This window comes from Macrosteles quadrilineatus, unplaced genomic scaffold (assembly GCF_028750875.1).
Source record: "Macrosteles quadrilineatus isolate MER2022 unplaced genomic scaffold, UCM_ALF_1.0 Scaffold_6__1_contigs__length_79288215, whole genome shotgun sequence".
In the NCBI taxonomy this organism is placed as follows: Eukaryota; Metazoa; Arthropoda; class Insecta; order Hemiptera; family Cicadellidae; genus Macrosteles; species Macrosteles quadrilineatus.
Window position 1 is genome coordinate 45,069,595 of NW_026542599.1, and position 12,081 is coordinate 45,081,675.

Consider the following 12,081-nt stretch of genomic DNA (forward strand, 5'->3'; position numbering starts at 1 on the left):
CCATAAATAGTCAGGCAATCAAAATCCAAAAACTGTAAATGATTCATGAATAAAAGCTACATTCAATCAAATGAGCCACGTACAGAATGTGAAGTTTATTGCCTTTTTTTTAATTTTCATACGCTGTGAAAAATATTAGTAAAATTGAGATTTACATGTTTGACTCTTTTAAATTCATATTTGTAAAGTGTATAATTTGGTCAGATAAAACAAAACGGCAATTTTTTTGTAGTAAAACGTTGGATAAAAAGCCCACATGTTTCAATCGCATTATTGTAATTTCTTAGTTGCATTATCATTCTGACAAATCGATGACAAGTAGGCTTTCAGTATGCACGTACAGTAGAAGGTTATATTGTTACACAACTTCAACGATGTCTGCTTTATAGCTATCCCATTATACCTAACACGCCTCGTACAATATTTCGTCTTTCCTAATCGGAAAAAACAAAGTTCTCGTTGTTTTATTGAATAAGGATGAGTTAACTCTTGATTGATTGGAAAAAAGTTGATGGTTTGCAATTTGTGTTTCGGAAAAAAAACGTTTCACTAACCCGGCGTTATTATGTTTTATTAACTGAGTATACAATGGAATAAATGAAGTTGAAAATAGTGCTGGTATTTTCAACATTATAAAAGGATTTGCTACTGTAGGTCATGTTATTTTGTTTGCTATACTTCATGACGCTGAGATAATAGATGTGTCAGTGGTTTACTTCTTATCTCTCTGGACATAGCCAATTAACACCAGCAAACGGCCTGAATCCCACAGGAATCAGTTCTCTCTCGTCTATTTTACTTATAAATATGAAGTACATCTGTAATAACTTTTTACGAATCAATTAAGTATTTTTTTTCTGATTAATTTAAAATTTTTGTTCCATTTAAAATTTTAATTTATAAATTCAGTATTACGTAAAGACTACGTAAATGTTCTTCGTTTATGGTTTACTAACAACTTTATGACAATAAGCTGGACTACTATATACGTAATGTTTTTATGTTTTAACTAATGTAAGTTTATTCGGTTGTAAAATACCGTCAAGTTAACTGATCGAGTCATTGGTCGAGTAGACGAAATTAAATATATAGGTTTGCACTTAGAATCAAAGATAAACTACAAAAATCATATAAATTATGCTAAGAATACATTTACCAGGTACGCAGGATATTTTATGCGTTAAACAGTACGTGGAAGCAACGCCTGCTCATAAATATCTATAATGCGATGATACGTTTAAAATTAGTATGGCGCAGCTTACTGTACTTCTTTGAGAAATATGTATAACATGTTACTTTTATTTTATAAAACTATTGTAAATGAGGTTTTAAAATATTAGATAGAAAAGTAACATTAAGAATAAGATAGGCCTATAAGACATAATATCGCCCAAACCTCATCTAACCCCCTTTAAACACTTTTATTTGATATCTTGTGCCTATAAGACTTACTGCATTTCTATTAAATACCAAAACCACTTCAAAAGCATACTTTTAGGCAGCTGTGGCCATATTTATTAATTTTTGAAAATTCTTAAACGTATACATTTATGAAACTAGTATTTTTATTATCGAAGTGATTTTTATAGATTATTTAGTTATATTAGGGGTTTACTCTTTTCTGTTGTTGTTTTTTTGTGTCAAAGAGGGTTATTTGAGTAAAACTTACACTAATATAATCAAACCAATTCACAATAAGTGACTGGACTAACAACCTCTTCGGTTAAGTTAGCTACTAAGATTATAACATCCACTGACATAGGTTCTAACCTAAGATGGTTACTGGTTATTGATTATTGTGTGGATTAGGAATGAAATTGTGTATTACATTAGAAAATACCCCCGCCGCAGCAAACCTGCAGACTAAGCGAATTTCCATTAACCTGATTGGATTTAAACTAAAATGCCTCCATAAAAATAGCACATTTATTTCCTATTTAAATAGAATAAGTTTAACGAGTACTTAGGTTTGCTGCAACAGGGAGGATAAAAAAGATTTGTTTTTTTAATTGATAATAGTTTAGTAAGAAATAAAAGTATTTTCCAAAATCGATCAAAATATGTTCATAAACAAGCAAACTACAACAGTTGACTTATTCTCCATAAGAATAACATGGGAATTTCAAAATTACAATTTTTTTGAATTTTCTCCATAACAAATAGGCGCATAATAACGCTTCAATATACTAAATTATTTGTTTTTTTTAAGCTCTACAAAATGGTTTAAAAAGAAATTGTGAAATTTCGTGTTTTTAGGGTAAAAAATGGGAAAAACCTATTTTTACCCCATAAAACCCCCCATAAACCCCCGTTCCCATAGTCCGATCATGCTGGTTCGCGAACTCATTCAAGTTTATCCCGCCTTACACCTTCAAACCAAATTTTATCAAAATCGGACAAACATTACTCAAGTTATCGTGCGGATGGACACATATATATATATATATCTATATATAGATATATAAAAATTTGAACGAATGGTGTTTTTGGCCTCTGGGGACATCAAAATGAAAAAGTAAATTGGTCCCGGGCTTAGGTCTTACCATGAGACCTACGGTAATAGCTACTTCCCTATAGGGAAATTCGCTAAAAAGAAACTAAACAGATTCCCAAAATAAATTGCCCGATTTTAAAGGGGTGTTTACGATTTATACTTTATTGTAACCCTTATCTAGAAACCAGACCCAAATTGTATTTGTTATACAAGGTAACCTGTATCGTTTCTGTTAAATTATTTATACTATTTGTTTTTTATGAAAAAAATCTTTCATAAATGTATCTGATCAACAGTTTAATGTTCGATTTATTACACCATATCAATTGATAGAGGTGAATGCATCGATATGTCAATCATGAATATGATAATGCAATACATGTCAAACTGTCAATGTGTTCACCTCATAAATGAAATATCATGCAATTTCAGATTCAATTCAATTACGATAAGGTCTTGGAAATCTACGTTACCAATCCCGACCGGATCTTCTCGTAAAATAGCTTTTCCTAACCAGCATCACACTACCAATATTATTTTAGAATGTTGGTCATTCCTTTGATAAAAAAATACGTTAATGAAAATTATAAGTTAACCAAAAAATTACAAAGTTTTTAAGGGTGAACAGCCTAGCCTTCTAAGTCAATTTTGAGAAGACTTTAACAAATAATTAAATTCGGCCAACAGTTTAAATAATCACATAAATGCTATTTTGCCTTGGGGTAAGGGAGGGTAAGAGTACGCGGTCGGGTAAGAGTACGCAGGGATTTTTTGGTCAGTTGGCAGCACTGCAGGGAATTAGTTTTGTGCTAGTTCAGTGTGCCACCAACGAAGAAGGAAGCCGCCATCACGCCGAACTTCAGCTCGTCTTCGTTTGGATTTGACAAGGTAAAATGCAGTTTTTATACTTTGGCATGTAATATTTTGAACACAGAACTTATGATTTTGTGACCTGATTATAGCTTGTAGATTCCTTTGTCCCACATAGTAGCTTAGAATAGCTAATTAGGAATCGAACGATGTAAGTTTTGAGTCAGTTGCTGACAGGTGCTGGCACCTAGTGACATTTTTTTTAAATATGGTCTGGGAGGCTAAGAGTACGCAGCACTGCGTACTCTTATCCTCCCTGTCGGCGATTGCTACATAAAAAAATCAATCTGCTCTTGTTTGGAGATCAATTAACTCAAATTGTCAATCTGTTCAATTTCGTTATTTAGCAATAAATTAGTAACATTTTCTTTTTTTCAGATTCACTGTTTTCTTTAAAATGGCTCCATACAAAAGAAAAACCGACAGAGTACTTTTAACCGCTGAGACCTTGGAAGAAGCTAAACGAAAACTAGAAGCTGGGAAGAGCAAGAGGGAAGTAGCTCGAGAGTTGGGGATCAACGAGTGCACTTTGCGAAAAAGGCTGAAAACTGTAAGTTATTAGCTATTTTTCTTCAGCCAAAGTCCTTGCCACTATTACTTATAAGCTACTGTACTAGATGGTATAAAGGTGCTATAATCAGAAAGTTTGTGAACATCGCTCATACTGGCCCAGTCAACAATGTTTTTTTTTTTTTGCGGAGGGACCTGTTTGCGCTACCCTGTCGTTTTTACAGACATTGTTTGTGGATTTTATCACTTTTGTGACATCTGTACGGATCACTAATTAATATCTATAGCTTAGGCTAAACTGTGTGCTTGTTGCAGGGGACAGTAGCAGAGTCACTTGGGAGATACAAGAAGGCCTTGACTGATGAGATGGAGCGTGAGCTAGCTCAACATTGCAGGGACCTTGACTCAAGATTTTATGGATTGACTAGGAAACACATAATGAAAGTTGCTTTTGACTACGCTCAAATGAATGGTGTTTCTGAACGGTTCAATCAAGAAAAAAAAATGGCTGGCAAAGATTGGCTAAAATCTTTTTGTAAAAGAAACAACCTCTCTGTTAGGGCACCTGAAAATTGTAGTATGGCTAGGGCAATTGGTTTCAATAGAGTTCAGGTGTCTAGGTTTTATGATAATTTGAAAGAATGTTGCATTCAAAAAAAGTTTCCTGCTCACAGGAAATTTAATGTTGATGAGACAGGGTTGTCGACAGTCCCTAGTAGGACTCCAAAGGTATTGACGCCTAAAGGTAAAAAAACAGTTTGCAAAATTGCAAGTGCTGAGCGGGGAATAACAGTCACAGCAGTGTGCTGCATGAGTGCAACTGGAGTTTTTGTGCCTCCTGCACTAATTTTTCCAAGAAAAAGAATGAATCCTTCTCTTTTCACAGATGCTCCTCCTGGAACTTTGAGACTTGTGACGGACACTGGATATATGAACTCCGATCTATTTCTTGATTGGCTGAAACATTTTGTGCAGCATACAAAACCATCTGCTGATGACCCTGTTTTACTCATCGCTGACAATCACTCTACACACTGTTCCCTTCAGGCAATTTTGTACTGCCGAGAGAACAATGTCACATTTTTGACTCTTCCACCTCATGCAAGCCACATCATCCAACCTCTCGATAAGTGTTTCTATGGCCCACTCAAATCAGCATTTTCAACTGAAGCGGAAAAATGGCTTGTTCAACATCCTGGTGAAGTGATAAAGTTGAGAGATGTAGCTGGCATTTTCAAAGAAGCTTATTCAGCAACAGCCAAGATAAAGCTCGCTGAAAAAGGATTTAAAGTTACTGGTATCGAACCCTTTAATCCAGACATCATTGATGGTGACCTTTTTGCCCCATCCCTTGTCACTGAACAACCTCAAAGCCAAAATGAAGATGAGACAGCAAACCTCCAAGACCAAGTGACTGATGCCAGTAATCCAGACAAAGACTTAGCCCTACCATTGGATATCGAGTCACCTGAGGGACAGCAAGCTGCAGACCCACTGGAACTTGTACCTGAGGCACAGATAATCAAAAGTTCGACTCAAAGTTCAACTATAAAAAAGTCCATTCATTTGTTACTTCCTTTGCCAAAACGAGAGGTCATGCCAGATCAGAAAGGCAAACGCCCATCTCAAAAATCAGAAATAATTACTTCTTCACCTTTTAAAGCTAAGTTAGAGAACAAGGAAAAGGTCAAACTAAACCTAGAGAAAGAGAAATTGGAAAAAATTGAAAGAATTAAAGCTAATAAGGTTGCGAAAAAAAGCCTTTTTAAAGGATTTCAAACAGAAAAAGTTAAAAATAACCCTGCGAGCCTAAAGAAAAAGGGAGTTAATATAAAAATTGAGAAAAGCACACCTATTAAGCAGAACAAGGTTATCAAAAAAGAACCTTCAGACGTTATTCCCAAAAAAATCCTACGCCTTGATCAACCATGCTTAAGTTCAGCCCAACCGGGAACTTCCCAAGACAGGAGTTCTCAAGAAGACGTCACCGTCTGCGGTGGATGCGGAGAATCTTTTGTTGAAGACTGGATCCAGTGTGGAATCTGAAATGTGTGGTGGCATGAGACTTGCTCTGCTTATGAAGGCAGCGGACCATTTGTGTGTGATCACTGCTAGTGCGTACTCTTAGCCCATCATCCGCGTACTCTTACCCTCCCGGGAGCCCAAGAGTACGCAAATGGCATTTTTTTCTAAATAATTTTTTATTAACTTATATTTTTATATAAATGTACAAAACTTTGTACTTTTGATAGGTAATAACTAAAGCATATTGTGTGAAAATTTGAGTTTCATATACCTTATACTTGGTCATTTACAGCAAAAAATGCACTAAGTGCGTACACTTAACCTCCCTTACCCCTATATAGCTTAAAAATAATAAGAATAGTACACACTATACGTACTAAAGGCTATGTATTTCCTGAAGCAGCAAGATCACGGATGTTATATTACAGACCACTTGAATTATTAGTTAAAGTAATGTTCAAGAAAAAAGTAAATTAAAAACAAAACCAAAAATTGGCTTTAGACATTATTTTAAAAAAGTTATTAAAAAGTTTATATTAATTTTGAGATCTTAAAGCAAATAAGTTTATTAAGCAACTAAGTTTTTTTCAAACACTTTTATTAATACTAGTTATATATCACGAATTTAAAAACAGCTAACTATTTTGTTTCATTTTCCACTAACCATGGATTAGCTAAATTTAAAATAATTTCATGGAGGAATGAAACTTATTTTTGGTAGATTCATAAGCAATGTTTTCTCTTTAACACTATCCCAATATTTAATTGATAACATAAGCGTTCAGGTGCAATATTGTCTTCTTTACTATTTTAGACGTATATTGGCCATAGAGGTTATATTGATCATGAAATACGTAAGAAAAACTACTTTGAGTAAATACAAAATTTGAGTAACTTTTAAACATTATTAGGTAGAAGTGAAAGCGTATACATCACAAAATTAATTTTCTGTTCTAATCAGGACGTTAATTTCATCAGTTTTCCGTCATAGTTTTCTATATTAATACACGCTAATTATTGGGTCTACCTTTATTTTATGTTAAATTTAAAATGCGTGGATCAAAAATTTCTAAGAATCTTACAAAAAACTTACTTTGTTTAAGTTAAGATAGACTTAGTGAATAGGATATTAACTGTATGGAATACATCAAAAATGCAAGTACCTGATACCATCACATAGTAAAACAATATGAAGAAACATATTTTCGAGCATCTAATGTCCTGTCTAGGTTCTACTAGGTATATGAGATCCCATGATATTTTATAATGAATAATAAATAAAAAACCATAAGAAAAATATACAGTGATGAACGTTTTAAATTCTCTAACAGAAACACCTCTTTGGGTGTTGTTTTGTCCAAACCCAGATAAATATAGTAGATAGAAATACATAAATTATATTAACTATGATGAAGAAACAAAATACGAATACATCTTGCAGTAGGCTATCTTAAAGTTAAAATGCACTAATACACATTCAAGAGGATCCCGTAAAAATAACCACTTCAGTTTGAAGCCTTGTCTAGTGTTCAGATAGACGAGGAGGAAAGAATGTCAAAGAAATATCTCAAATGGTTGTCAAACGGTTTCTGTCAATCGTTGTTGACCAGTCAACCGGCGCCAAACCTTTCAAATAATACTGTCAACCAACAATTTCTTTTACCTAGATACACTTTGTTCTGACATCGTTTACTATTCCTATCTTAGATGACAGATATTTCAAATTCATTTATTTTACACGGATATGGGTACGAATTTAATAGAATGTTTGAATGACCATCTAATCTTTGAATTTTTCATCTAGGTGTTGGAAAAAGGTTGTTAAATATATTTTATGGTAAATGTGTACTCGTATTGTTATTGACTGTGTCATTCTCGAACAGCATGCTCAATTTTATATATGTATTGTTGCTTTTCAGTAGTTCTTTCATCGGGAAGGTCACCTTTATCTGCACAGGTAAAAAAAAGGAAATGATAGCCTAGGTGTAATTGTTTGCACGGTAGTTGTTTACTGTAAATTTAGGTCACGTAGATATACACGATTGATAACAAGAATATTTTCTTACTGAAGCTACAAAGCTGCATTTTTTGTTGTACTATACTTTACTCTTTATTTTTTTGTACTTCCAGTCTTTAACATACTAAATACCATATATATAATTTGGAAAGATCATATTAAAATAGTCGACGATGTTTGGAATGCTTGTAGATTATAGTATTTTTTATTTTAAATACTAGCATAGGTGTTTATAAATGCTATCATTAGGTGTTTATAGCATAGATATATTTACAAGAGGTGTATAATCTCAAAAACTTCTAATTACTGTGATCTGGCTAATTAGTTATGCTCTCATTCCATTGACGTATATATTTTATACACGTACGTGCCAAGAACCGTATATTAATATAGGAACCGTGCAGCACAAATCAGCATATGCTATGTTTAAATAATATAAACGCTGTTGTATATTTAAGTGCGTGGTTCATATACATGAACCGTGCAGCACAAATCGTCATATGCTTAATATATGACCGTGAAGCACAAATCATCATATGCTCAATTTAGGAACCGTTCAGCACAAATCAGCATATGCTCAATATATGAACCGTGCAGCAGAAATCAGCATATGCACAATATATGAACCGTGCAGCACAAATCAGCATAGTCTCAATATATGCACCGTGCAGCACAAATCAGCATAAGCTCAATATATGACCCATGTAGCACAAATCATTATATTATTAATAAATGCACAGTGCAGCACAAATCATCATATGCTCAATAAATGCACCAAGCAGCACAAATCATCAAGTGCTCAATAAATGCACAGTGCAGCACAAATCATCATATGCTCAATATATGAACAGTGCAGCTTAAATCATCATATGCTCAATAAATGCACTAAGCAGCACAAATCATCATATGCTCAATAAATGCACAGTGCAGTACAAATCATCATATGCTCAATATATGACCGTGCAGCAAAAATTATCATATGCTCAATATATGCACCGTGCAGCAGAAATCATCATATGCCCAAAATATGAACCGTGCAGCACAAATCAGCATATGCTCATTATATGCCTCATGCAGTAAAAATCAGCATATGCTCAATATATGCACCGTGCAGCACAAATCAGCGTGCTGACGAGACCCTGGCGGAGTGTATTGATCACAAATCTGGTGAATAAATAGCATTGGAGTCTGAGAGACGCTGGCAGAAGTAAACACGTCACACAATAGCTGGACCAATAGTGGTGAAATAGCTCGGAGAAAACCTCTATTTCTTGTGTACATACTTTTGACAAAAATAAACTGATGATTTTCGTTGTTTTCGTAGATTTTTTTCATGAGCAAGTTTCCTTAGAAAAAAGGAAAATTTAACAACTAAGATTAAAACTCTAAAACTATTTAAAAACATGAAATCTAAGTGTGGGGTTCCGTTGTCACGTTACACATTGTAAACCTTAAAATGTTTAAACCATGTTGGCTAGAGATCAAAATTTACTGAGGAGTTTATAAATTTGTTTTTCGTTATGTAATCAAAACCATGTAGAAAATTCGTTATTTAATATTCCATTAATTTTCGTGGATTTACAATGAGCTTAGCGTTTTGGTTTCATATTCTAAGCTTATAATTGATTTCTGCAGAATGAAATATAGGGTGCTGGATATTTAATGGTACCATCTAAGTAAATAAACTAATTGTTATAGATAATTGGTTTTGTATTTTGTTCGTACGATGCATTTTATAATTTAAAAATTTTACGAGAAACTCTTCTTTTTAGTTGTGGTGAAAGTAAACCAATTACTCTTGTAATGAAACAAATATATGTTCCTAGGTTAAGTTATATTTCCATTAATTTAAACCTGTGTGTAAACTAATTAAATAGTTCAACTATATTCAAAAAAATATGCATTCTTTCTACATTAGAGGGGATAGATGTGGATTATAATCTTTTGGATGTTTCCTAGATAAACTAATTTTAGACAAACATTCTTACACTTTTTTTGATATGTATTCTGAAGTTTGATACGTATTTTGAAGTTTGATACGTTTTTTGATTATATAAATAGTTAACCAACTATTTTAATTTGAATAACTTCTAATTTTGAGGCAATGTTTCTGTCACTAAAAATTAATTAGTTCTTATTTACTAAACTACTAAGATAAAATAGATTTTCCTATAGATCCATTTTATAAACAGTTAGTAAAACAGGTTGTACAAGCATGGAAGCAACGGTTTGCAGTTATTTCCTTGAACCAATGTATTAGTTTAATAAATACCCTTAGTGAAATTTAGTTTTTAATAATTTGATTTGACAGCAGAAACGTAATTGGCTGTGTTATTCAAACAGTAATTGTACAGACTTTCATTTTCCATGGTTTCTATCTAGTTTCAAGGAAACTAAGTTACAATAGAGAGGTGTTTTAAAGTACTTCAGTTTAGTATGGTATTTTACTAATTATATTCATTTATCATAAAGATTAGTCCTAAATCCGAATATTCCACTTAAAGCATCTATATTGTTCTTTCCAATAACCGTGATAAATACATACAATATTTTGTATTTTAAGAAACTCAATTACCACGAATAAATTTAACGAAAAAAGACCAGACAAGTTTTGAAACACCAACTATTTAAATTTAGCCATGTAGATTTTATTATTTTATCTATAAACACACATTTCAATAAAAAAATAACCAAACCATACCTGGCATGCAGATGAGTAAGACCGCGGCATATCCACACCAGCGTCCAACTATAACCGGGGTAATCCTCATTGTTACTTACACATCACAACACTAACACAAAAGTAAAACACACTCGCACACCGGCATTCAAGTCTTAGATATCTTCATGGTAACGTCCACGCACTGTAAAATCCACAGATTTCCGCAGTAAGTTTTCTTGATAACGAAATGGTCCAATGAAGACTAAGGGGTGAGTAGATACAGATGCTATGTCGCTATAGACACTAGATAATCGTTTCTAGATTCTACCGGCGCTATCTAGACAGCTGTATGTTGTCGCGAGGAGCGCTATGCCGCGTATGGCCTAGGTGTGGTGGCCGGGTCGGCGCAGACGCACGACATCTTTGGGGGAGTCTGCGTCCCTCTCAGCTGATTCCTGCATTCCGTCCTGGCCTGTCTGGCTGAGGTCTGGACCTGGAGGTTAGCTCTGTACGATTCCGGATAAATACATTTAAGAGTTATAAGTTGAACGGCTGTTATATATATATATTTATGTTCCATCATCATCTAGGACGCCAAGTTCTAGTTAGGAACTGTTTTAAATATTACTTCGGACTGGGTCTTATAGCACGACTGTCCAGGTGTTGAAACTATTGTGTTTACTGTGCTGTAGTAATGCTTACAGTTTAACGTTAAACAACAACTGTAGACTTTATACGCAATCTAAACTAATAAAGAATACCTTAATATAAGTTCACAAAATAATCATAGGCTATGGTTTGGTTTAAATTGGGGTTGGATTGTTCTGGTTAAACACCTTACGACATTCAGTTGAGTATTGCAGTTAGATCATAAATTACAACGTTAAAATAATTTTATGAAGACATTGATGCAAATGTCTCTACAGTTTATGTATTGTACAATATACATAACGTAATTTCACAACGTTTATTATTTATTCATAACAATCTATTTCTTATGTTACTTTCTATAATTTTAAATCTCCCATCCCTTAAGTTACTGTACACCTTTAGTTGTAATTGAAACAGGAGAAAAGGAAGTAGCATTTTAATAAATATGTAAAACGGAGTTTAGATAAACATCAGATTCAATTTCCATGTAATCCGTTGTAAGTTATAGAACGCTCAAGCTCCTAGTTGTAGGAAACAAAATGTAAAGTTGTATCCCGCAACGAGATTATTTACCTTTTTATATTTATTTGAATTTCGTTTAAGTTTAAATGTGCGGGGACACTAATTTACTAATAAGGCACATTTTATATACAAATGTTCAACGTTTTCTAACTAAACATGTTGTGCATGGCAAAGAGGTTTATAAAAATTATGACATAAAAAATATTCAAGTTTAAATTTTGAGTTTTTTTTCTATTTGCTTCGACGTGTTTGTTCTGTTAAATTGAACATGTATGTATGTATGTATGTATGTATATATGTATATAACCTATGGACGCCGAAACCACTCCA

At 33.4% G+C, this 12,081-nt stretch overlaps 1 protein-coding gene across 1 annotated transcript in view; it reads right to left on the reverse strand.

The window, feature by feature from the left end:
• The window catches only part of LOC128996722 (zwei Ig domain protein zig-8-like), a 105,388-nt gene extending 94,446 nt beyond the window's left edge, over positions 1-10,942 (reverse strand). The window contains exon 1 of the mRNA XM_054422168.1: positions 10,618-10,942. Within this exon, the coding sequence (XP_054278143.1) occupies positions 10,618-10,687 (70 nt within the window). The 5' untranslated portion in view covers positions 10,688-10,942. The remainder of the gene's footprint in view (positions 1-10,617) is intronic.
• Between the last annotated feature and the right edge of the window lie 1,139 nt (positions 10,943-12,081).